General features: G+C 43.8%; 1 protein-coding gene and 1 pseudogene across 4 annotated transcripts in view; both read left to right on the top strand.

Annotated features, from left to right (window-relative positions):
• The window catches only part of ASTN2 (astrotactin 2), an 865,335-nt gene that overhangs the window by 387,953 nt on the left and 450,087 nt on the right, over positions 1-27,295 (top strand). For 3 of the 4 annotated variants that reach the window (XM_078061680.1, XM_078061679.1, XM_078061682.1), the window contains 3 exons: positions 22,864-22,948; positions 23,993-24,067; positions 24,846-24,983. In XM_078061680.1, coding sequence (XP_077917806.1) covers positions 22,864-22,948; positions 23,993-24,067; positions 24,846-24,983 — 298 coding nt within the window. The remainder of the gene's footprint in view (positions 1-22,863; positions 22,949-23,992; positions 24,068-24,845; positions 24,984-27,295) is intronic. The other variant, XM_078061681.1, reaches the window with a different exon arrangement.
• Positions 4,557-4,629, top strand: LOC118524077 (U4 spliceosomal RNA; annotated as a pseudogene).

The following is a 27,295-nucleotide window of genomic DNA, read 5'->3' as shown; positions in this document are numbered from 1 at the left end:
GAGGTGGTGGAGGAGAACTAGGGAAGAGGCAGGTGATGAAGTTGGAAAGGTAAGATGAAGAGAACTCACAGAGAGATAAAGATCTGAAGATTCTGTGAGCCACTAAGGGATTTAGTAAGACTATATTGGACACTGGAAAAGGGAAACTACCTTCCACATCTGTCCAGTTGTTTGGGGGAACAACTAACTGTCCAAGGGAATAGCTGGGCCTCCCCTCCTTTACCTCCCATTGGGAATTAGACTATGGGGGAAGTCATGGAAAAACTAAACCCCCAACCCCTGCACACACTCGGGCCTTAGATCTGTCAAAAGTGGCTTTGCTTCCCTTCAGTAAGCTCCTCCTTCTGTGGCGGGATCCATTGAACTGAACAAAGTCATAGAGTCCCAACATTGCTCATCATGTCTTAAAGCTTTAGGGGACATCCCAATGAGAAGGATCATTCCTCTAAACTGACCAAGAAGAAGGAGAAAAGTCGAGATGTAGTGCTGCTGAAGAATATATAATTGCCATGATGCATGGATGAACTTGGCCAAGTTTTCCTGGCTGTGCGCCATAGCCCAGCTCAAGTGTGTTCTTCTGGGGATTTCAACAATTAGTACCACCCACAGGGATGATTATGGAATTGGATACATGGTGTGCTGGAGCTGGCCTGTATGACAGCTCATGAGACTCATGAGAGTTGATTGTTATCCTCTCTTCCTAACTCTTTGTTTGGTTATGTCATGTAAATAGCTTGAAAATTGGCTATGATGAAAGTATTTATATCAACAAAATTGGTTAATGTTACAAATCATGGCTGATTTTCTTTGGAAAGCCAGTCATTAAACATTTACCTTCATAATGGTGAATGGGATGAGAACAAACCAATACAGGACCAAGGCAAGGAAGGGCTTCATTGAAGGCATAGAGAAGGCCTAAAAATGTTGCCAGCGGGTGGTGTTGTGCTCCTTTCCAGAGTAGGCTACTACCATCACACTTCATCTCTGAGGACAGAAGCGAATATTCAAGAACTTCTTGCTATAGTCCCATATAATGCAGCACCAGAATGTTTAAATGATCAGGCTTTGGCTCTTCAAAATGTCACCATTGGTAAATCCTATGGTGAAACAGCTTTACTAAAGCTCTGCACATGTGTGGTATCGTGTTAAATTCTGTACACAAAATCTTTGACAATATGGCTTCAAACCACACAAAGCAAGTAATGGCAGAACACTAATGCATTTAGTCACTAAGTCATTCATCTCTTTATTTATTCATTCAAGCATTTAGTGAACCAGAGTAGAATTGGAATAACCTTTTGAGTCAGACCAGGTTCAGATCTTTGCTTTTCTGTTTACTGGTAGTAGGGCTTTGAGAAAGTCATTTAATATAGTCAAGCTTGATTTTTTATATATATGAAAAAATGAGAGTAAGTCTTCTTTGGCAGGGGGCTGTGAGAATGAGATGAAAAATCACATTTCAAATACATTCAGCACAGTATCTAATGTATGGTGAGCACTCAAAACATTGTGTCTGCTGTTAATTCTATAATCAGTTATGCAGTCCCTAGGGCCTTCATGTAATTAACTCAATGTATTTTTCAATTAATTTAATAAATATTTCATGAGTCACCTCTAATCCAGCATTGTGCACTGGGTTAAATTATTTAAGAAGAAAATAGGATGTTGTCCCTGACCTCTGGGAGCTGACCACCTATCAGAGAAACTTACCGTAACCTGGACATTCCTATCCACTGGCCTTTCATTTAGTCCTTGTGTGACTTTGAAACTAGTGCAATGGGAAAAGTCCCAGGCTCTCAATCCAGGTGCCAGCTTGGCCACAAATTTGTCACTTGACCTTGAGTATGGCATATGCTGTGAACTTCATATTCATTCTCTCCAACAAAGAAATTAGTGGAAACAACTTTTAATGCAAGAAAGACCCCTAGCGATCATCTTGTCTGATCTAATGAGGAGACTGAAGGCTACTGAGGCTAAGCAAGTTGCCCAGTGTCGCTCAGTAAATTAGTGGCAAGATATGAATTACAACCCTGAATAATTCTTAAGATATTTCTCAGCTCAAAATTCATGTTTCTATGACCTTTTGAGCACTAATAACTTACAGCATAAGTATGATTGAAACAATTTGTAAATGGCAGTTAAAGCAGATTGAATTTTCTTTTCAAATTGATATGAACTTCAGTCATGTTCCCCATCATATTCAGTTTATTTTCATGTCTTCAGCAGCCACTTTTCATTTGCAATAAGATATCAAATGAGAATACATTGAGTGTAATTATATCATATATATGTCTTATATTGTACTAAATATTTCTAATGCTTATAGATTACTCCTGGTATTTACTAAGCCTTGTATTATTAAAGTTTAATGGGACACAAGGACTTTATGAAGTTGTAAATTCAAGAATTCACAGAGATGGAGAATGTCCCTGCCTTGAAGGAGATTGTAGCATGGGTGTTTCCAGGTACCAGATATATAGGATCTAAGTAAATTAGTGCACAGTTAAATAAATTGAGATTTATCTATAGAGAGCCAACTTCCTGGCAGACCAGAGAGGAGAGATTTGTGTATGAGAAAGGTTTTATTAAAACTTGTCCTATGCTCATCATGTTTATTGCTGTAGCTCAGTCACTGAAACAGTTCCTGAATCAATGCATCTTTTCTTGGACGAATGAATGAATGAATGAATGAGTGAATGAGTGAATGAATGAACTAACAAATGAACAAACGAAAGAGAGAGAAGCAAGTTTCATTTGGTGAAATGTGAGGGCTTGGTCAATGGGTTGGGTGCATGGTTCTGGTGTCAGGACCATGGATAGCTCTCTGGGCGTTGACAGTGGTATTTTGGCTAGGGGTTTTTGCTAAACTTTTACCTGGTACAGCTCTCTTCTAGAAGTCACCTTCTCCTTTGAGATGGGTACCACTAGTCATTTTTGAACTCAAATAAAGTAAGCTCTATCCTTTACCGGTTTAGGATTAGTGTGTCCAACTATGTTCTTTCTCCAGTGGGCATCAACTAGGGAAATCAAACCTCCATGAAGTGAGTCACTCTTAATCCTCAGAATTCATAATGATCTCTACATTACCATTCCTTGGTCCAGAAGTTTACTAGAACCCGAATTAAACAAAACTCATCTAAACTTACTGTCAATTAATGAACCCTGTGCCTCATTATTCAGACATGTGAGATAATGAAATCAAACTTAAAAAAGAAATATTTCCAACAGAAGCCATTCAAACAACAAACCGAGTTTTTTTTTTTTTCCTGTTTAAAGACCATGAAATGAATGTTAACCATAAAATACCATTTATCTCATCAGATTGATCCATTTGATGCAGGTTCATTGCCGATATATTATAGATGGGGGTGTTAGACAATGGCCAGAGATAACTTACAGTTAAGAGAGGCGTGGTGGAGTTTTGGTACCATATCAAGGGGTGCATGAATACTGGGGTAACAATGACAACATCTGCAATTTATTATGCACTTATTGCGTACCAAGCATAATTGCTGTGGCTTTCTATAACTATCTTGGGCTTCATAACAACACGTCTATGTAGTTATTGTTGCTTCCACTTTCCATACAAGAAACTATGTCTTAAAGTTGGTTGGATGAAATTCCCAAGGTCATATATTTACTAAGTATCACAGCTGGGATTTGGACCCAGACTGAGTAAGAAGCTACTATTTGAGGAGTCTGTGTTTGAGAAGTTTGCTTAGCATTGAGAGGAGATAGGCATTCTGGCATTCTCTCTTTGATAGGTATTTGCAAAGAATTCTCAGAGGTAGGCATGAATCCTTTGGACAAAGAATTTAGAATAAGTTGGCTTGAAAAAATAAAAGGACCCAATTGGATTGGGGACAAGGGAGATATGCAGAAGTCAGGTTTATGAGTTGTAGGGAAACCATTTTATATCTCTTTTCAGGAGTCTTGCTATATTTGGTCTAGATGTGTTGTAAAATATTATGTTGTAGAAGAGGGTTGAGGTCTTTTGAAGAAGGACAATCTGTGTCAAAGATGAGGTCATAAAATCTCAGAAAGCCCACAACAGAAAGCAGCAGGACTGACTGTTCACAAATTTGGAAGGACAAGAAGGTTAGAATGGGCTGCACAAGAGACTGAAAATATTTTCTTACTGGGAGCTTGCCAGCCTCAGTGAAAGTCCAAGGTAACCTTTGCTGCTGAACTTGAAAGAAAGAAGTTGTGAGAGATCACAAGTGTCATCTGGTAAAGTTGCAAAAGGGAAGATAACTTGAGGTATCTCTGATTATGACCTCTGGGATGAATATGCCAAAAAGAAGGGAAGCTCTCCACTTTTAAGACTAGCTTCATCGTCAAAAATATAATTTACTGGCATTTAAATTAGGGACTATATTTAATTTTATTCAACAAGCGTATTACAAAGATAGATCGGTTTCTCTATAAATGGTAGCTGTCCTACTATTTAAAAAGATTCAGAAACTTCTAAATATATCTGTAATACTTTATGACCAGTGAACTATCAAGAAACAAAAGTATGGAAAAGGAAGATGATGGTCAAAGTAGAGGTGGGGAGCTTTGCTCAGTGGCAGTATCGTAGCCAATGAGGTTTATCCGAGGCACGATTATTGCTAATTGAAAAGTAGAGGTGGGGGCTGGGAGTTTTCATAGGATACAAAGCCATGTTGTGAAGTGGTCCACACTGGATAATGGTCAATCATTTCCAGTAGCCATTGTGACAGGGTCTTCGCTGGTGCTGTTCCCTCTGCATGCAACAGTCTGCTCTCCACCCACCTTCACTCCTTATAAGCCTTATTCTTCCCTTTCTTCCCTTCTCCTTATCCTTCATGGTCCAGTTTAAATGTCTCATCCTCAAGGTTTTTGCTGACCTTCTAGACTCAGTTATTCCCTATGTTTTATGCAATATTAGTACACTTTATTTTCCTTTAGAGTAAATAATGATAACTAACAATAATAATGCCCATTGTACAGTATAAAATATGTCTCTATGGACTTCACATATATCATTTAATCCCTTCAATAGCCCTAGAAGGTAGATACAATCATATTTTAACTAAAGCAAGACATAGTCAGATACAAGTGCCAATATTTTACATACCACTAAGAAAAAAGCCCATTAAGATATTAATAACACACAAATTCTCATTTCAAGGGTGTGAAAATGTGGAAAACTGTGTGTCTTAGAATTGGTGTAACACCCTATTATTACCATTTTACAGATGAGGAAACTGAATCACCTAAGTTAATGGATTTTCCCAAAGCCACACATCTAGGAAGTGGTAGAGTCTAGATTGGAATCCTAGAACTTGGGCTTGAGAGTGTATCCTCTTAACCCCTGATCTGTGCTATCAGTACAGAATCACAATGTCTAATTATATGTTTGTTTGTATGATTCTGTGTTCAAGTCCTCGCTCTCCAAGAGACCATATGCTATATAAAGGCAAAGATTGCACCTGTGGTATGTACCATTTAACCCCAAGCCCAGCAAATTGTCTAGTATGCTGTCAATGTTTAATAATGAATGATGGAATGAGTGAATGAAAGAAGAAACGTTGGGTTTAGGGACAAATCCCATGGGCTTCACTACTAGATTTGCAGTTTTGACTAATAGTGTGACCTTTGACATGTCACTTTGTTATCTGGGCCTCAGTTTCTTTATTTATAATACAAAAGGAAATTACAGTTGACCCTTAAACAACACAGGTTTGAACTGTGCAGGTCTGCTTACATGCAGAATTTTTTTGAGAAATGCAATATGGTAGGTGTATTTTCTTTCTTACGATTTTCTTAATAACATTTTCTTTCTCTCGTTTATTGTAAGAATACAGTATATAATACATATAACATGCAAAATATGTGTTAATTGACTATTTATGTTTAATCAGTAAGGCTTCCCAGAATTAAGTTTTTGGAAAGTCAAAAATTATACATGGATTTTCAACTGTGCCTGGGGGCTGACATCCCATCCCTCATGCTGTTCAAGGATCAGCTGTACATTAGATTTTCTGAGTGCTCTCCAACTTAGAATGAGTATTGCAAATATGCATTGAAGGCCAATGCTCTGCCCAGCATTAAACTAGATAAAACATATTAAGCATTTAGCACAATGCCTGGTACACAAAGCTCAACGAATATTAAGTATTGTTACAGCTCTAGTCAAAGCATGAATTGAATGAAATGAGAATCGTAGGATTAAAAAAAACAGTTACTACGAACCTTAGCAGTTGGGTAGGGCTTCCTAGAGGGAGAGGGGCTAGACGTGGAGCATGAAGCAAAACAATGTTTGTGATTGAGCTACTGTGTCCAATATGGTACCTACTAGCCATATGTGGCTATTTAAATTAACATGTAAATTAATTCACATCACATTTCAAGTGTGCATTAGCCACATGTGGCTAGTGGCTGCCATATTGGAGAGTGTAGATGTAGAACATTTCCAGTACAGCAAGTTCACTTGGACAGTGCTGTGACAGAGTGAAGAGTAGAACTACATTTCATATATATGTCACTTCAAATTATTTATTGAGTGATGGGGCTGTGCTAGGTGTGGTGCTATGTGCTGATGGAGCTTACTCTGGTTTAGGGGTCTGCAAACTATAGCCCCAGGAAAACTGCTGTTTTTCATAAAGTTTTATTGAAACACAGCCATACTCATTAGTTTAGCTACAGTAACATGGTTGAGAAGTCATGACTCTGTGGCTTGCAAAACCTTAAATATTTATCAACTGGGCCTTTACAGGAAAAATTTGCCAACCCCTGGTTTGTCTAGTAGATTCATTTAATACTTTGACACCTGAGTTAAAGAACGGTTTTGGAATTTATTCATTCATTTGTGTGTTTGTTCATTTAACATTCAACTGGTATTTATTTCTCAATCATCTTAATTCAAGCAGGATGTCAGGCACTGAAAGAATGAACACAATAGATAAAAACCGTGATCATCATGGAGCTCACATTCTAGTGGGGCCAGGGGACAAACAGATAATTAGAGTATATGTAATAACAAATAAATTGTATCCTATGTTAGAAGATGATTTTTTTAGTAAAGAGGCTGCAGGAAGAGTGGGTGGTGAATGAGAAGGAGAGGTGTGATTGCAAATTTAAGTAGGGTGTTCAAGGTAGGCATGATTGGGGAGGTGAGGAAGCAAAGCATGCTTTGTGGATATCTGGGGAAAGTGGAATCCAGGCTGAGGGAATGGCAGGGACAGAGGCTTTGAGAGCAGATTGTGCCTCGCACATTTGAGGAAGATCACATAGGAGAATATTCGTGGGCTTCACTGGATACTAGGCGAATATTAGGAGCTGGGGTCAGAGAGGGACCAGAGAGACATTGTAAGAACATTGGCTTTCAACCTGAGCTCAGCAAAAAGCCACAGGGACATTCTGACCCGAGGAAGAAGTCATCTAACTTACTTTTAAAACGATCACTCTGTCTACTCCATTGAGAAAAATCTATAGGGAACAGGCAAGAGTGATAGCAGGGGGGCTATTTAGGAGACTGATATGATTATCCAGGATAGAGATGGTGGTGGCTTCGGCCAGGGTAGTAGTGATGGTGGTGGAAAGAAGTTCCTGGAATCAAGATATTGCATTTCATTCATTGCAGTGATTTACTGAGCACCAATTATATGCCAGGCATTGTGCCCAGTGTTGGGGATAATGAGCAAAAGAAGCTGCCATCTCTGTCCCTTGGAGTTTTCTAACAAATTGGTTTCATTCTCTCAACATCAGAAATGAGGAATCCAGTGCTGGGTCCCCCATATGTGGATGAGATCCAGAACCAGTTTTCACATTGTCTCTAAAGACCGAGGAGAGGATGATATTGTCTTAGTCTGCTGGGGCTGTCATAACAAAAATATCATAGACTGGTGGCTTGAACAACAGAACCTTATTTCTCACAGCTCCGGAGGCTGGGGAGTCCAGCGTCAAGATACCACTGAATTGGTTCCTGGTGAGAGTTCTCTTCCTGCTTGTGGAAGACCAACTTCTTGACTTCTGTCTGTGACCTCACATGGCCTTTCTGCAGTGCGTGTGTGTAGAGAGTGTGAGATCTGCCTCTCCTTCGCTCTCTATAATCCCATCACAAGGTCCCTGCTTCATGACCTCATCTAACCCTGATTACCTCCCAAAGGCCCCACCTCCAAATACCGTCATGTTGGGTGTTAGGGGCTTCACTATATGAATTTGGGGAGACACAAACCTTTGGATGATAACAGACACCGATGACCTAGGATGACAGAAGTGAGTCAGTGACAGGGATATGTGCTACAAGTGAGGGCTGAGCAGAGCTTTTATGGGCACTGTGCCAAGCGGGGCTGGGACTCAGGGAGGTGATGGAGGAGGCTCTGGCACAAAATCTAAGGAGACATTCATCAGAGGGTGTCAACCCTGCTTTGCACAGCCCTGAGTGCCCCTTAAAATTGGTGGTGGGGGGGGTGTATAAACTCTGACAGTGGCTTCTCCATCTGTCCTCCTAAGAAACATTTGAAGATTCTCCTGCAGGGTCCAGTCGGGGATTCAAAGAACAAAGAGGTCCAGGCTGGGAAGAACCATGCAGACCATCCAGTTGAACTCCCTCTTTCTACAGCAGATGAGGTTGGGATTCAGAGAGGGTCAGGGACTTGCTCAAGTCATTCAGGAAGTTCATGGCAGAGTAGAGGTCTCCCGACCACCATGCTTGCAGAAGCTTGATTTCTCCATCTCTTGAGGACAACGTAAGCAGTCAACATTTTTTATTCTTGGAATGGAGGCTCCCAGCTGAGCCAAGGCCTTCAGAAGCCTTTTACAACATCTGAAGGTGGTATCAGCTTCTGGAAGTGTTTTTGTCAGGTTTGTCTTCCAGGCGTATGGTCCGATCCACCCATTCATGCAAAGAGGTGTTCCCATCCAGGACATCTGGGGCATGGTGAGTTCCCCGTCAGCTTCATTAACGTCTTTCTTTCACCAACATTGACTGAGACCCAAGGCTGAGTCAGTCACCAGGGAGGGAAGCAGTTGAGACACTGCCACCACCCCATTTGCTCAAAATCAAGCTGCCCCCAGCGTGGGCTGTTTTGTTTTTGGAGAGGCAGTCAGATGAAAAGGGAAAAAAAGGGAAAGCACTGAAGTCAGGCAGACCTGGGTTAAAATCTTGGCTCTGTCTGAAACTATTGGTGCGGTTTTGAGCAAGCTGCTTAATTTTCCCCAACCTTCAATTTCCTGCTCTTTTTTCATCAAAGGAAAAGGTATTCACCTTTGCTAGGTTATTGTGACGATTGTAATCAGTACAAAGTACCTGCTACATAATATGGCAAATATATATGTTCAACAAATGGGAATTATTGAATCAGGGGCAAAAAGAACCCCCAGTGTTGATAACACTTAACCCCCAAAAGTCTTAATCGTGATGGAATGGAAGGCGTGGTGATAGATTTCTGAGCAGAAGCAGCCTCCACAAAACCATTTAAAACACAGCACTTAGTAATAGCACTAGCCTTTTCTGGTTATTTGATGGGAACCAGCCCATTACACCACTGCCCTTTCTCTTCTGGACTGAAGGCAGCTTCCATTTTGATGTAGGTGATTAAAGGTCTCTGAAAAAGAGAAGACTGTGTACGTGTGTGTGTGTGTGTATGTGTGTATCATCCCAGCCTTTTGGTTTTTTGTTAAATGGTCTTTTAATTGAAATTTCAATAGATGGGTTTCTACCAGACAACAGGGGTCGGGAGGTGTATGGATTTTATGCTGATCACACCAAGATCGTCCCTCAGGACAGGGCATCCAGGAATTCGAGATGCTTCACACAAAAGTCAGGCGAGGTCAGGTAGCCTCACCCTGTGCAGTAAACAGTCTGCTGCCAGCTTTCAAATGGCCCAAAATGGACTTAACAGCAAAGCCTGACTTCCTAGTGAAGCCTGGTGCAGGCCACTTGGACACACGTTGCTTAATTTTAATGATTCATGATGATTCTCTATCATATACCAGTAAATGTACCGTAAAAACATTTTGTGAAAGAATGTGTGTCTTAGTAATGGGAACCTGTGCCATTCTGTAATTAAATCCTTGCCTGAACGTGGGGGCTGCTTGGGGTAGCAGGTGAGGGGCAGGGATTGTGGGAGTCTCCTGGGGTGGGGGTGGCTGAGGGGTAGAGCCTGGGGAAGCATAAGGAGGCAGGGGGCCTGGGGAGGGATGAGGAGGCAGGGCCTGGGGTGGATTGAGGACGGGGAGCCTGGGGCAGGGGTAAAGGGATGGGGCTTGGGGAAGGGTAGAGAGGAGGGGACTGGGGAGGGATAAGGGGGTGGAGCCTGGGTAGAGGTAAAGTGGTGGGGCCTGGGGTGGGGTTAGGGGCGGGGCCTGGGACAGGGGGTGGGGAAGAGGCTGTGGTGTGTGTGCTTGTGTGAGATTGGGACTAAGAGAGCAGAATGGATGGGAAGTAAAGGGAAAGATGGAGAATGAGAAAAATCAAGAAAAAGAGGCAGAAAAGTAGGGGGAGTGGAATTAACAGGATGTGAATGTATTCTTTGCTCTAGGCACCTTTACTCACCACATCTTATGTAATCATTACATTAACCCTTGAAGTAGACAGACTGTCCTCTTTTTGTCTCTTTCATGGACGAAGGGAGTCTGGGGATTTAACCTGCACCTGTGTGACTTAAACTGAAGTCCTTTTCACTGTCCTTTTCCTTTCTACAAAGGAAAGAGGCTTACAGGAAGGTGGACAGTGAGGAAATAGAGGCACACACACACAGAGAAAGGCAAAGGCAGAAAAGCAGAGACCAAAGAGGGAAACTGAGGCAGGAGCAAATGCACAAAGACTGAGAACCAAAAAGGGAGACAGAGAAGAGGGGAAGAGAGAACCATCATCAGAAGAGAGCTGGGGTTGGGGGGTTGGCAGAGCAAGAATGTGAATATGAATATAATCAGGAGTGAGATTAGCAAAGTGGAAATGAGCTGGGTTCAGCTGAATATGCACATTATGTGAAATGGTATAATACTCCAGATGGAAGTCCTGGAAATGATGGTTCTCTAGTTTCCCAGAGAAGCTATACCTGAGACCCTGACCATCTGCCTAGAGCTGAGGCAGAGGTTACTCAGGAAGAGATGCCTCTGAACAGAGTGCAGATGTCACATGCTGTCCGCTGGTTCTCTTGGTTCTCCCCCCAGTTCCTCAAGCCAGAGGCAAAGGCTCCATCCTCATGGTGTCCCGACCACCTTGCTTTAGGGCGTGGATGGCTCAGGCAGGACACATCCGTGTGTGTGTGTGCGCACGCGCACGCGTGTGTGTGGCCCCTTGTACTCAGTGCACATCTGGAAAATCATTATTCTTTTTTGCTTTAATTTTATAAATGAGATTTGATTTTAAACTCACAAAGATAGCTGGTGCTTGAAAAAGAAAACCATCAGTGCGTCTCTTTTGTAGAGTGAAGAACTCTTTTGCAAAATGAATAATTACCCTCTGCTTAATCTATTTTGTATATTTCACTTTGCTGGTTCAGGTTTTGTGCAAGTGGGGGACAACTGCATTATTAATCATCACGTGTCCTGAATAGAATAGTGTATATTTTATCCTTACCGCATCCTTGTGAATGGGACAGGACAGGACTTATGTTCCCCGTCTTCTGGGTAAGAAGGATGAGGCTCAGAGAGATGAAGGATCTTGAACAAGGCCACCCATCAGCTAGTAGAGAAACAGAGCCACAGGGGCCTGAGGAATGACAACCACATCGCCTCATCTCATCTATATCCCCGTAAGTTCCAGTAGAGGCGTGGTAGGCGGCCAGGTAGAGCCACCACAGTGGGTCATTTTGAGTGACGTGCAGGATCATGCTGAACTCCTCCATCTTACCTGGGACAGTGTGGGGGAGCGTTGGCTCCAGAGTCGAGAAGAATGGAATTCAAATCCTGAATCTGTTATCTTCTTGCTGTGCAAGCCAAAGTCCAGTCATTTAACCCCTGGGGGCTTCAGTTTCCTCATCTGTAAAATCAGGACAGAGTGGCTGGATGGATTAAAGGTGAGAAAGTAGATCAAACATGAAGTGCTTAACAGGATCCATAAGCAACTCTTAGCCTTTCCCTCTTCCCAAATTACAGCCGAGGTGTCCAAGATAAGAGCTGTGGGCAGGAAGGAACATGGAGGCAATTCCCTAGTAATAATCATAGCAATCACGGGCTGTTCTTATGGAGCCCATACTGGGGATAGAACATTCTGGACGTTGTTCAGGGAGAGGGGCAGACCGGATCAAGCTTGTTGTAGAACTGAGGAAATAGAGTCTTGGTCAGAGACACGAAATTGTGCAAAATCATGGAGCCACTGGGTGACAAATGAAGAGTTCAGACCCTGTCCTGACTCCAGTGCCTGTCTTCTCTAAACCCCTCTCTCCATGCACAGTGCTTGGAGTCAGCATTTGGAAAGGACTCTCTTTGCAGAGGGGATATAGAGGTTTCCAGGAGTTTCTCCATGCCTGTGGGATAAGGCAGTGTTCCTCAGTGCCTGCAAAGCCCTCTGGCTCTGCTGATCCGAGAAACAAAAGGGCCCAGGATTTCCTGTGGTGCTGTGACCTTCCTTTGCTCCCACTCCTTCCTCTGGAAAATTCCTACACCCCCTTGGGAGAGAGGTGGTACAGCCTGGGACCAGCAGCACCGTCTCTGGATTCCAGTCCTGGCCTTGGCAACACTTCTGTTTGTGACATCAGTCCAGTAAGTTACTTAACCCCTCTGGGCCTCAGTCTCCTCATCTGTAAGATGGGGTTGAAAGTAGAACCTGCATCTTAGGTTTATTGTGAGGGTCACATGAGTTAATATAAGTAAGGAACTTCCAAAACCACCCAGCAGTTAGGACTCTCAGTGTCCCCTCTTGTTATCTTCCCTCTTTGCTGGCATGTCCCCGACCTTGGGGGAGCAGAGTTTGATGCTCTTTCCCGCGATCCCGCGGCTCTTTGCACGCCCTCCGAGTCCTCCCCAGCCCAAATCACAGCTTGTGGTAGCGATGTATTTTCTTCTTGGTGACACCTGAGTGTCAGCTGCTTGTGGTGGAGAATCGGATGGATTCGTCTCTGTGCCGCGATCCCACCCGTGCCAGGCACACAGGAATTGTACTGAGAATGAGAAATGGTCGGAAGAAGTAAGATCTGGACCAGACAGGAGGCAAGAACCATGTGGGGAGGAAAAAAGGGAGGAAAGAACCCACATGGCAGGAAGCCCAGGAAGGGGCTGCACCCAAGAGGGGCAAGGGCACCAAGCCAGAGAGGAGGTATGGCCTGGGGGGGCCGGCTCGATGGCAGTGCCGGGAGTAACACCAACGACAAGGATAACAGCTCACGCTGAGCCACCTACACGTGCAGTGATGTGGTCATCATTTTTTTGTTTTTAGAGGGAGAGCGAGTGCATCGCAGGTGGGGGTCCCAAGCAGATCCACGCTGAGCGCGGAGCCTGACCGGGGGGCTCGGTTTCACGACCCTGAGGTCATGACGTGAACCAAAATCAAGAGTCGATGCTTAACCGACTGCACCACCCAGGCGCCCCGGGAATCGTGTGTAATATGTTACCTCCAGTCCTTGTGACAGTTTTAAAAATCGGGGTTAATATGTCCATTTCCTGATGGGGAAACTGAGGCCCAGAGTAGTGCAGCCGCTGATGGAGGCCACTGGGTCTGTGTGTAGTAAGCTGAGGAGTGAGCCCCAGATGGCTCTAATTCCCGTGCTGATACTGGCTTCCCTCCTCCTGCTTCTTACCCTTGCTCCCCCCACGCTGCACCCCTTCCAGGGTGACTTGAGAAGCATGGGTGATGCAGGCTCCGGGCGAGGCAGGGGCAGTGGTGGGGAGGGCACGCCTCTGGCGGCAGGCCCCGCCCTGTGCATTCGGTCAGGAATTCCATGATCCTTCCTGGTGGTTCGGGCTATCAGCCTCTGCTTCCATCAGTTCCAGGCTGCTGGTGAGGCTGCCTCATGCCCCTCCATCCGCAGTCAGCCACAATTTTAAGAGAATCTATTACCCACATGCTTTTCTCCCAGACACTGATTTATAGATAATCGCGTGCATGGCGCATTCATGGGTGGATGAGGCTAGGGGGCGAGGGGTCGCCTGAAATGGGAGCCCTGGTGTGGCCTGGCAGCTGGCCTTTCAGAGCCCAGGCATTCCACACGGGCTGCCCCATTAGCTGAGTCAGTGCCCATTAGCCCCCCAGGTAGCCTTGATTAAGGACTCTGATCTCCATCAGGCCTGATCGCCAGCCTGCACCATGAGAACCCTTCAGCCTCTTTTTTTTTTTTTTCCTTCTTGTGCTCAGAGGCATGATGATGAATGGCAGTGAGAGGCTGGCAGCCATAATGCAGGCATCCAAATGTGTCTCAAATGTTTGGGGAAGAACAAGGCTGAAATGTGTCACTCCTATAGCGTAAGGAAGAAAGAGACAGCAGAGGTGCCCTTGGGAGGTTGCTTGCATGTCATCCAGACCACCTTCTCAGTGCACAGATAGAGAGACTGAGTCCCAGGGAGGGAGGGGACCCACCCTAGGTCACGCAGACTTCTAGAGAAGACTTCTAGAGAAGTCGTCCTCGCTTCATAAAGATCCCAATCATACCGTCTTGTTAGTTCACTCCACTCATGCTTTTCTGCCTCCAAACCTCTGTTCTCCCAACTCCCAACCTTCCCTAACGTTCCTCACCTCCCCCCTCAGTCCCTAGGGAAACACTAACCTCAAGAGACAAGACCAGAACGTGTTAGAAGAAGAATCAAGGCCTGGGATTTGAGCAAGGTTTGGAAGGGTGTTTGGGGGTCTCTGAGTATTAGCTGCTCATTTTACAGACAGGAAGACTGCGGCCTAGCAAAACAGAAAGATTTGCTCAAGGTTCAGAGGCGTCAGCATTGTAAAATATATTCCCTGAGGATACTGCTGACATTCAAACTGCCCACATGATCTCATTCCTCTCCTAAATATCATTTTGCCACTTAATTTTCTCTTCACCTCCTACTCCCTCTCAACCCTGGTTTCTCCTCTGTTGAACATCTCTGTCTCCAATTCTCAGGCTCTGCTCTGCTCAAGGAGTAGGATCAGAGCAGACCTACTACAAGAAGCAGACCCTGGTCTGCAGGTGGGTCTCTGATAGCCCTGTTATTATGAGTAAACCCAAGAGGTTAGGGCAGGAAGTGTATAAGGGATGAGAGCGATTGATAAGGCTGGGACCATTGGCTGCGCCCAGTCATGAAGGGCTTTGGATGTTAGACCAGGGGTATGTGAACTCTGTCCTGAGAGCACCTGGGGGCCACTGATAGTTTTGGGGACGAGCCATGGGTGTAGCTGCTCTTTGAAGAGGTAACTGGCCATCACTCAGATTGATGGGAGGACACTGAAAGCTTATCATCAGTGATAAAACTTTCAACAACGTGCAGGGACAGTGTCGAGGGCCTTCCCTGGGGCAGTGATAGTGGGAAAGGTGGGAAGGGGTGGGTCTGAGTGACAACAAAGAGGTAGAATCAGGGGGATTCAGGTGCCATTCGGATGTTGAGGATGAAAAAATGAAGTCAGGTCAGAGATGTTTCTAAGGTTTCCATTTTGGGATGAAAGTGAGAGCATTATTCATAGAAGGGGGGCATGCAGATTGGAGGTGCATCAGCTTTTTTACACTAATGCTCCCTAACAGACAACCACAGTGTGTTGTTGTCAACAACTAGACGCATTTTCCCCTTTGTTACACACCTGGGTGGGCCAGGCTAGCCAGGGCTCAGCTGCACTTGTCTCTAAGCTCAGGCTGCATCCAGTTCTGTCCCACATGCCCCTCATCCTCCTTGGACCGGCCACTACTTAGAGCCTGGTTTTCTCCTGGCAAGAAGCAGGAATGCCAGAGAGCAAGCCCAGCCAAACAGCACATTTCAGACCTTGGTTCCCATCATGTCTGCTATCATCCCATTGGTCAAAGCAAGTAACATGCTAAGCCTGCATACAAAGGCCCGGGAAGAGAGCTCACTCTTCCCACCATCAGCCGTGGCAAGCATGTGACTGCATACTACTGTAGGAAATGAAGACTTGATAGCAGTAATTCATTCTACCACAGGGTACATTTTCCTTCACCCCAATCTCCTATTCCCGTGTTTTTTTTCCATGCTCTCTTTTTTCCCCCAAATATTTTATTTATTTATTTGAGAGAGAGAGAAGGAGAGAGCACACGCAGGGGGCAGAGGGAGAAGCAGGCTTCCCACTGAGCAGGGAGCCCGATGTGGGGCTCGATCCCAGGACCCTGGGATCATGACCCGAGCCGAAGGCAGACGCTTAACCCACTGAGCCACCCATACGCCCCAATTTTCCACACTCTCTTTTAAAGCACAGCCTCAGAGAGCCGTCACAAAGCCTGGCAAGTCTCAGAAAGAGACTGGGCTTGGATGTTCACAACCCTGGGCAGCTTCATAGTATTTACAGTGGAACCAATAACGTCGTCCTGTCAGTATTATCATAGATACCAAAAGTTCTTTGAGTAAGGTCAGCACAGAGTAGATGCCCAATTAGAAGGTATGATGCTTCCCCTGTGGATTATCCATGCTAGCAGGAAATCAACCTTCATTACATAGATATTATAGATTTAGTGTAATCCACACATAAACGATTTACATTTGAACAGGGGATACTTGGAAGAGTGATTTTTCATCTTTAGGTATAGTCAGATTTTAGAAATCAGCCCGATGCTAATTTCGGTGTGGGTGAATCAGAGATTCCTCGTCTTCCTAATGCTTGTTGTCTAGCAACTGATACCCCTCGCAGTACAAGCAGCCGCCCTGGCTCTGGTCCCGGTGGTCATGGCTGTTTTCATGTTGTTTGTGATGATGTGAGGGAGCACGAGTTTCGAGGACCTGACTCTGGGACCTTGGGTGAATGACTATTTGAGTCCGAGCTTTTGTTTCCTTATTTTATAATGAGGACGCCGCTACCTTCCTCCTGGTACTGGTCACGGGTCTGACCTGTGAGATGACATGCAGTGACATATGTGACAAGTGTCTTCCAACACGCCAACCATGAAGCAGGCTCCCAGTGATGTCATGCTCAGCCCGTGCCTCCCCCACCACACGCTGGGCCCCGAGCTGGGCTCCAGGGCCAGAGCTGCGAGTGAAGAAGCCCACGGTGGCCCACTCAGAGTCAGGACAAGAAAGGATGCCATGCACACTTACTGCTCTGGGGGCCCAGGGAGATGTCTTTCCAAGCTGCAGTGACAAGAAGAATAAATAGGAAAGTGGACAGCAGCCCGTGTCCCTGGCCTGTGATGATAAGTGATGACTGAGATGGAAGCAAGTGAGAATGGAATCGTAAGAGGATGACAAGGTGGGAGGAGAGGAGCCGGACAGCGGGCAGGCTGGGGAAGAAGGGTTTGCACTTATCTAGCCATTGTGGGCAGGTGATGAGCTTCTCTGAGCTGTGGGGGACAGAGGGGGCGGGACCCTCTGGCTGCTTGCCTCATTCATGCCCCTGTGTCCTTTAGCAGGAGGAACAAAGACAAAGGTGGCAGGTGTTGCTGGTTTTGGGAACACCGTAACCAGCTTTGGAGATGATTTCATTCAAGCTGCCCCAAATACACAGATAAAGAAACTGAGATCCCCTTGGCTTTGCAGAGGGCCTACCTTGAAACTGCGACCATCCTTTATCTAGAAAGCACTTTTTCTTCCCACTAAAACAAGTTGCTAAATTGGCCTCTCTCCTATCCGGGAATAATTACAAAAACACAAACATCTGTGATGTTTTCAGCGAGAAGAAATGTGCCAAAGACCGTAATGCAGACTTTTCAAAGACATCACTGATCTTTCTAGCAGATAGGTGATATCAATGTTGTTACAGATGAGGAAATGGATGCAGAGAGGTGAAGCCACTTGATCAAATTCATGCAAATGCGAAGTGGCAGATCCAGGATTTGAATCCACAACAAGATGATTCCAGGGCCCGTGCTCTGAACTACTCTCCCACAATCTTATATGATTAACATGAAGGCAATGTCCACTTTGAAGTGATTTTGAAGAGCCCACACAAGCTAAACTCAAGATTGATCATAATTGAGGGATTCTGTTGTTTTTACCCAAGGGTTTCTGGAGTGAGAATGTATGTAACATAAAATGAGAACTGACTAAAAGGGACCTAGGAGACATGAAGAATAAATATTTTAAAACCAGTACAACTCATCTAGAGCTGATAATACAGAGTTTTAGTAACTAGCATGATGAAAATCCACATAACTGAATTCCCTTATATGAACCACTTTAATGAAGAGATTAAACTCTTTTTTAAGGTCTGCATTATCAATCACATCTAAATGTATATTTTAAATCTGTTAAGGATATCTCAGATTCATTATATTAAAAAAATATAATCCCTGTTTGTAAATGTAATAGATTCTCATTACAGGAAAGTCTGAGATGTCAGAGGAATACAAAGGAAAAAAGAAGTCCTAGAAAATGTTGCCAGGTATATTGAAGCATTGAGATCATCCATGCAGGGAGAAGGATGCGACAGTAGTGGCCAAGAGCCCTGGGTTCTAATCCCGCCTGACTCCGAGGCTAATCTAGTGATTTGGCCAAACGTCTTGACTCTCTGAGCTTGTACCTTACCTTCTGAAAAAATGAAGCTGAGAAGATGTGACCTAGATGAGCTTTAAGAGCTGTTTCTGCTCTGATGTGAAATAAAATTCTATTTTAGAAATTTCATCAACACTCATGTTTATACTTTCCATTTCCTTGGCAAATACCTGTCCTGGTTATAAGAAAGTTTATTCTAGTCTTCAGCAGAACAGCCATTATTCTAAATGAACTCAGCCTGAATTCATGAAAACTACAATGTATTTATGTATTCATTCATTCATTCATTCAGCAAATGAGTTGCCTACCCCTCATCTGGCACTACACTAATCACTAGCATATCGAGATGGTTACGTAAAGATTTCTGCAATCCAGAAGTTCCCAGTTTGGTGGGGAGAACAGGCAAATTAAAAAAAAAAAAAAAAGGGTTTATTTACCCCATTGGCATAGACATTACTATCGTAAAATATACCCCCTCACTTATTTATGTACCAGGCAGTGCAGCGGGTGCTGGATGTGGCAGTGAACAAGACAGGTGCAGTCCCCTCATTCAAGGAACTTCTGTGGTGACAGGAGTAAGGGAGCATGGGTGATCGTAGCCAGCACATGGAAACCATGCAAACTGTGTCCCCGGAGCGCTCTTCTTTGCTAGCCTGGCTGCTCTGGGTATGCAGAGGCAGAGGTGAGGAAGGGACTCCTAGAAGGAAGTGGTTAATCCTCAGGTCTGGCTATCAGAAGCTTGCATCTTGCAAGAAGGAAATGCTTGGTTGTAAATAGTGGAGAGTTAGCTGAGCCAGCAAAATAGGAAATTGGAGTCAATAAAGCCAATAGCCATGGCATTGATGGAAATCTTACTGGAGACACCCAGCCCAACTGCAAAAAGTGATCACAGCTAACACTCAAACAGTGTCTAGAAAATAGAGTTTAGGGATTCAGAAAGGCAGCATAAATAACTGACTTTCACTGGCACTCAGAATTGATGAACTTCTACTCCCAATTTTCCATCTTGCAGATGGGGAAGTTAAGGCCCAGTAAGAAGGAAATGACTTATCCAGTGTCCAGAGTTATATTCCAGCATATATCAGAGTGGAGTGCTGTCTTGGAACGGAAGGGGAAGAGGGAGAAATTTATTGAGGATTTGCTCATTGGCTGCCTGAGCCATGAGCCTTACCCTTCACTACTTCAATTTTTTCTCACAGTCAGCTCTGTGAGGTTGACGTTACTATCATTTCCATTCTATTAATGAGAAAACTGAGACCCACAAAGGTGAAGTGACTTCCCCAAGACCACACATCCAGGGAGAGAGAAAGTGAGGATTGGAACGCAGGCCTGTCTGCCTCCAACTCTCTTTCCCCGTCTCACTTCCTGTTCTCCAGGCAGCCTTTTAGGGGCCTCCGGGTGGATGCTTCTCATTTGCAAAATATATATTTGTTGTATAATGAGTGACAGTAATTAATGGTCTGTTCTGAGGACTGGGAAACCTGCCTGGTAAGCACATAAGAGAGAAACACGGACGACAGCAGCACCCTTTCTCTGTATAGATTTCTCATTCTCACTCATATTCCCAAGAGGAGGGAAAGGGGACAATGGACCTGCCCTCTCCTGCAGAGTTACAGATTGGAGAAATGGGAACCCACTCTGTGCCCTTTCCCTGAAGAAGAAAGGCCCTCCATTCCCATCCCTTCTTGCCCATTCCAGCCTGACTTCCTGTCCCTCGACTGGAGGCAACCACATACCTCTTCCATTATGAATCATGATGTCTGTGGTTGTGGCAGATCATAAATCAGCCCTGAGAGCCTCGAGGACAAATGCCAGAACTTTTAATATTTAATATTAGACGTATTTAAAGTGGTGAATATTTCATGATGGGGCTGTCGCATTTTAACACATCATTAGTGACTCCTAACTCCCCCCACCCCTTTTTGGTAAATTATTCTCATCTAAATCTCCAGGATCTCAGCCTTCTTCCTCCGTTCTCCTCACCTTGGGCATGCAGCTCATTAGGCTGCACACACTTAGAGCACACACATTTGTTGGATGACTCGAACTTGCTATTGGAGAGGAGAGTTACAGAGAGCATGCCTGCCTGCGAACAGCCCCCTCCTCTATTTACCAGGTATCCAGAGAAGAGGAAGAGTAGATCCCTCTCTCTCCCTCTCTTCTGTCTTTCAGCTATCTTATTCTGAATATTTTTTAATGCTATCTCTGACCCATCCTTCACTCCTTATTCTGTCTTACTACCATTTCAGTTCAACCGACATTTATCAACCCCAGGCTCTTTGCCAGATACTTGCTAATGCTGGGGTTACAAAGATTAATCAGCATCATAATGTATAAAACAAATTAGAGAGGTTTTTTTTTTAACACTCAGAATGCTTTGTATAAGGTCAAACGCATAACATTTTTAGTGAATGAGTGAAAACAATGAGGTGGTTTGATAAATACAAATGTTTTGAGATCAGGAGTTATGGGTTATAGTTGTAGAACCTGTGTTGCCCTAATATATATTCCCTGCTGTGTTTTGTTTTGGTAGCACAAGGTTGAAAAAAAACCTTGATTCACAAGATCTGTAGTTGTAAAAAGCATGGGCTTGTTAGCACTTCAGCTCCCAGTCTCCATATCTTCCTCAATGAAACAGATGACAGGAGAAGGTGTTTTTGTGGGCTTGCTTGTTGGTGGTGGTTTTAAATGAGGTTTGCATAAAATGTGTTTACTGGGCCACTGGACTGAATGTGACTATGCTCTCCCATATCCTAAATTCTAGTATGTAACATCTGAACGTTTAGCCTTCATTTTTTTTTTTTCTTTTTTTACTATTAATGAGATTTAAAAATAAAAATTTTTAGGGGAACTTAAGATCTAAAAGTTGCAAATTTCCTAAATCTCTCCCATTGAATTATACATTTCCGGGAAACATGGTTCAAAAACTCTCAGGTCAGGCCAATCCAAATCACTGTAGGATTGAAGAGTTACAGGTTCATCTGTGTGTGTGTGTGTGTGTATGTGTGTGTGTGTATGATCACCCAAAGATGAGAAAGAAGGCAACCTGACAGCAATATTCTAGAAATTTACAAGCCATCACAGATAGTTAATTATTCATTCAACTCACAGCATTGATCACCTACTCTGTTCTAGGCAGTGTGCTAAGACAGGGCAGTTCTTATCAGCATCTCCCAAGGTGTGGACCAGGGTCCATGGTCCATAACAGGTCCATCTTGTGACCTGTTCCACCAGCAAGCTTCCTAAGGTGAAATAGGTTTTGGGAAAACTGTTTAGATATCGCTTTCATGAAGAATCACACACCACTGGCTCTACAAATAGTCTAGTGTTTCCCATTCATTTTTTAAATAGAATCTATGTTTGGTAAGGCATCTGTGAACATTCCACAAATACACCTTAGGAAAAGCCAATAACAAATTGAACCTTAGTCAACCCAACCTTAAGGAATATACAGTGGTGCAGGACTGATAACTGAAGAGGGTAGGACAGAGAGTTTTGGAAAACCCTTCCAGGATTCTGAACTCTGAAGATATACAAACAAGGAAACTAGACATGTGCTGGCCACCCAAATTGAGCTTGGCCAAAGGGAGAAGATGTTAAAGGCACTGTGGGATACTAGCAAGAATTCATGCAACCAGGCATAAGATATGGCCATAATAAAATGTTGCATGGATACATGGGTGGATGGATGGACAGGTGGATGGATGGATGGACAGATGGATGGATGGATGGACAGAGAGGAAGGGAACAAGAGGGTAAAGGTGGGGAGGGAAGAGGAGGAAAGGAAAACCAACTAAGACGAACAACAATAACAACAAAACAAAATAAAATCTGGAAATGATAGATGAAAACAAATTGTCTAGAAGGGGAAATCAAAGGTATCTTGGAGGAGGTAACATTTGATTTGGGGGCTTATGGACAAACATGAATTGTTCATTCAAGTGGAGAGAATTCAAATTTCTGATTATACTCTTAGTGCCAATCTACTTTATCATAATTTAAATATTCAAAAATAGGACCTCCATTTGTGGCCACCAGGTCACTTCCTGTTCCCCTCATTAACCTGTGAGCCCTGTCAGTGTCCAGTCTCTGCATCTTCAGCATGGGGCCGAGAACCTGGCAAGGAGTGGGGTCAGGACTTGTTGAATGAATACCTGAGCAGATGAATAAATGAATAAACCCTTTATTAACCACAGCAGTGGGTAGACCAGAACAGGCTCTTTCCCTGGGCCTTTTCTAAAACCAGGCAGCCCACTGAGAAAACAAGGAAGCCAGGGGACAAGGCTGTTTGGGGCAGGTAGTAATTCACAAACCCCTTTCTCTTTTTGCTTACAGGAGAGTGCAGCTGTCATGAAGGCTATGCCCCCGACCCGGTTCACAGACACCTGTGTGTGCGCAGTGACTGGGGACAGAGTGAAGGGTGAGTAGCAAAGGACATGAGCAGGGACAGCAGAGGGCCAGCCCCACTCCTCTGCTCTGTTACTACAGGCCCCAAAACCACTCCACAAAGAGGACTCTTCTCTACAACAGTTGTGTTCCTGTAAGACTCGATGGGCAATGAATCCCATTTCCCACTGAATCACATTTTAGTATTAAAGGTACATGACTGATGAATCTTCTAGAGAACAAAGGCTCAAATTTAATTCCCCCTCCCAAACTGTAAGTAATCAATAGACACTTCCTTAACTGGACTGATACAGAAAGAAAATGGGGTTTTTGTCCATAAACTCCAAAACAGACAAGTAGTCTTTAAAGGGCTGAGTCCTTCTGTGAGATGGAGACATTCTCTTATAAAGAGTCTTAACCCAGTACATGGGTTTGAACAACATGAGTTTAAACCGCACGGTTCCACTTACATGCGGATTTTTTTTTTCAATAAATACAGTACAGGATGGTAAGTGTATTTTCTTTATGATTTTTCTTAACATTTTCTCTTATCTAGCCTACTTTATTGTGACAATAAAGCATATGACACATATAACCTATAAAATATGTGTTAATCAACTGATTACGTTATCAGTAAGGCCTCCAGCCAACAGTAGGCTATTAGTGGGGGGCCTGGCTGGCTCAGTCGTTAGAGCATGCGACTCTTGCTCTCAGGGTCATGGGCATGGGCGTGGAGCCTACTTAAAAAATAACAAGAACTACATCAAAAATGAATGATGTACTGTATGACTAACATAACATAATAAAATTAAATTAAAAACAACAGCAACAACAACAAAATAAAACAGTAGGCTATTAGTAGTTAGGGTTTGGGGGAAATCAAAAATGATACGCAGATTTTTGACCATGTGGGGAGTGTCAGTGCTCCTAAGCCCAGTGCTGTTTAAGGATCAGTTGTAATTACTTCTGTGAACTTTGGTTGTCTGTAAGGCTACTTTTAAGCAGTGTCCACCTATGAATCCCATGTGACTAATATCATCTCCTATCCCCTTTTCTTTCTCTCCTGTTCTTCCCACAGACCTTGGCCTTACACTACACTCGAGAGGGGCTATGACCTAGTAACAGGAGAACAAGCCCCTGAAAAGATTCTCAGGTGAGTTGACAGTCCTGTTGGGGCATGATGCTGGGGAGGGGAGCAGGGCCTGGGGAGGGATAGTCGTGCATCCCTAGTGGAGCCTGTGAGCCTTTAGGCTGCGCTGAGTACAGGGGAACTCTCATTGGCATGAATGTACCATCCTGGCCCGGGTTGCTACGGGAATCGAATTCCCATGTGTCTGGCATCTAGACTTAATGGACTCAGATATCTGAATGGGGGAAGACATGGTTGATTATCTAGTCCAGTGCTTTAAAAATATTCTACAACCATAGAACCTCTTCCCGCCACCTCCCTAGAATCTTGTGTGAAACTTCAGTACTTCAGCTGATAAAGACATACAGCAGAGTAAGTGGCAGAACCGGGAAGCAGATTTTGGTTCAAATTGATGCAGAGTCCGTGCTCTTCACCTTTGTGCAGACCACCCCTGCTGACTTAGCAGTCACTTAGAGAGCCCCTGTTGGCTCTGAGGATTGCTCGGGACAGCAAAGCTGAAATAGTCCCTGTCCTCATAGAGCCCACTGTTTATTGGGAGTCGGGACAGGTGGTCAGGAAAAGAAAACTAGCAACACAAAGCAATGCATGGGCTGAATGATTAATAGGTTTAAGAGATGGCCATACAGGTCTGGGCAAGGTTGGCCAAATTGTGCTATAGAGAAGGCAGGGGACTCAGTTGGGTGGGGAAGAAATGGTCCTAGAAGGGTGGAGGAGGGGCCCCTATTTGCTGTTTTCTCTCTGCTTCCCAGGGAGTTCCCCAATGGAAACTCTTACATTGCAGGTCTACTTTCAGCTTGGGCCAAGGACTCTGGCTTCCTGTCAGCAAAAGCTTTGTGGTTCCGCCTGTGGAGCTCTCCATCAACCCTCTGGCCAGCTGCAAGACAGACGTGCTCGTCACGGAAGACCCTGCGGATGTCAGGTAGGGAAGTCATCCCCAGTGTCCTATACCAAGGACTCTTGGTCACACTGGAGGCCTCTCTGTTTCAGCATCACGGGGACTTGTGCAAAGAAGTGGTCTTCATATTGTTGAAGTAGGCACCTGCCCACCGGATGATGTGAAGAACACTCTCCAATATGCCACGCTCCACCCTCCTTTAGAAGTGTGCTCCATCCGTGGGCCTCAATGCCTTATATTTCAACATTATTGCACTCCTTCTGGGTTTATATAAAATATGAGCGGGCTAACACATTATCTGGCTCATTCTGGGATTATTAATGATTATGTCTTATAAAAGAACATTACTTAATCGTATACTAGAGAATCATGAAAGTGAAAGATTAGAGAATGAGGTGCTTTCTATTATGACTCTGGTACTGGGAGCAGACTTTGGGCTAATCCATAGATTCTTGATGTCCAGGTCAAATTTATTTGTTCTTTACTCATGAAGGGATGGAGACTACATCTTTTCTTACACGTTTTGCACCTTGTAGTTAACTTCATTATAGACTCACTCTACTGTGTTGTAATTAGTTGCTTACATATCATTCTGTCCCATTATGTGGTGAATCTCTCAAGGTCAAAGAAAATAACTTACTTAGCTTTCTAATCTCCAGTTCCCAGCACATATTGGACAACTACTAGTTGTTTATTGATTTAATTAAACCAGTGGTCTTACATCTGATCCCATCACTATTCTGGAGATTTCTAGTGGAGGTGGGTTTTGGGGGTTTTTCCCCCACCCAATTTGATTAGGTGAAGCATTCCAGAAATTTTAATATTACCAAAAATGGACTCTGATTTTACTTTTTTTTTTTTTTTTTGCAAGAGAGAGAGAACATGCATGAGTGGGGAAGGGGGGTAGGGGCAGAGGGAGAGAGAGAATCTTAAGCAGACTGCATGCCCAGCACGGAGCCTGACATGGGGCTCGAACTCACGACCCTAAGGTCATGACCTGAGCCAAAATCAATAGTCAGATGCTTAACCGACTGAGCCACCCAGGTGCCCCTCCAATTTTCCTTTTGAAACTGGCTCATAAACAGTTTGTTTACTCCTAAATTGGAACTGAGAATCATGCCTTACTACCCTACTCCTTGTGATTGTGCATAGCTGGCTTTGGGCCATTCTGAATCAAGATGTTATCGGTGTGTCTGTGGCATCTTGATAGGAAGCTCTCAAACCCAACTCCTTGGGTTGCGTTTGAGTTGGTCTCTGCTTTGCAATTTGTTTATTCTCACCTTCTCAACTGTTCATGGACAGATGAACCTAGCATGATTTTTCAGGTTGTTTATATTTCCCAAAAGAGGTAGTTTTAAAAAGAATAGTTTGTTAAAGGGTAGCACTTAGGAAATGAAGTTATAATTAGTAAGAACTGAGGTGGTTTTATACACACACATTTTCATGGCAGATTACCATTATTTCTATTCTTGATAGAAGTCAGTGAGACTTCAGTAAAGCATGTGCTAAGGTTTCTTTGCATTGCATATTTTTAAAGATGGAGCAAAGACCATCTGGTTGAAGAACCATTCTTAAGGAGACCCAGTGACCTTGATTGAAATCAGCTGAAAGAAGGTCTCCCGTAGCTTTCTTTTGAGTTCTGTATTGTTGACATTGAATTTGTAGTTTCAGTGAAGCTACAAATGTCCGACTGGCTGATGTTAACACTCACTCTGGAGTTGAACGGCTCTGAGTTGGAATCCTGTCTCTACTGTGTTTGGACTATGTGATCCTGGCCAAATTCAACTTGCTAACTTCCCATTTTTTTAACAAAATGGGGATATTAATAGTACCTTCTTCACATGGTGTAACAATAATAACTCATAGCTATTGATTATTTACTACATGCCAAACATTTTGCTAACATTATGTCATGATATTCTTACAACCCCATAGGATGACGTGATTATTATTTTAATCCAGATTTTTAAAAAAAATCTGAGGCATAAGGGTGATGACTTCAGTGTTAAGTGATGAAGCCAAGATTCAACCCATCATCTCTTCAGCTCCAGAACCCATGTTCTTAGCTATTTAATGAAACGTCTCCCAAGAGTTGTTGTAATGATTAAATAACATAAGATATGTAAACACTGGCATATAATATATTCCAGTGTTGCATTATACCAGTGTTCACTGAATTGAATTCCAACTGCAGTAGAGTTCGAGTAGAAACTGGTGATGGTGGGGAAGGCAGAGTCAGGAAGGTTTATACTATGGAGGGCTGTTGAGAATGACCATAATCCACAGCGTGACTCAGTTGCCTTTTCTGATCCAGTCTGAATTATACTGAATGACAA

This window comes from Halichoerus grypus, chromosome 14 (genome assembly GCF_964656455.1).
Source record: "Halichoerus grypus chromosome 14, mHalGry1.hap1.1, whole genome shotgun sequence".
Taxonomy (NCBI): domain Eukaryota; kingdom Metazoa; phylum Chordata; class Mammalia; order Carnivora; family Phocidae; genus Halichoerus; species Halichoerus grypus.
This window is presented reverse-complemented; position numbering and strand designations above follow the sequence as displayed.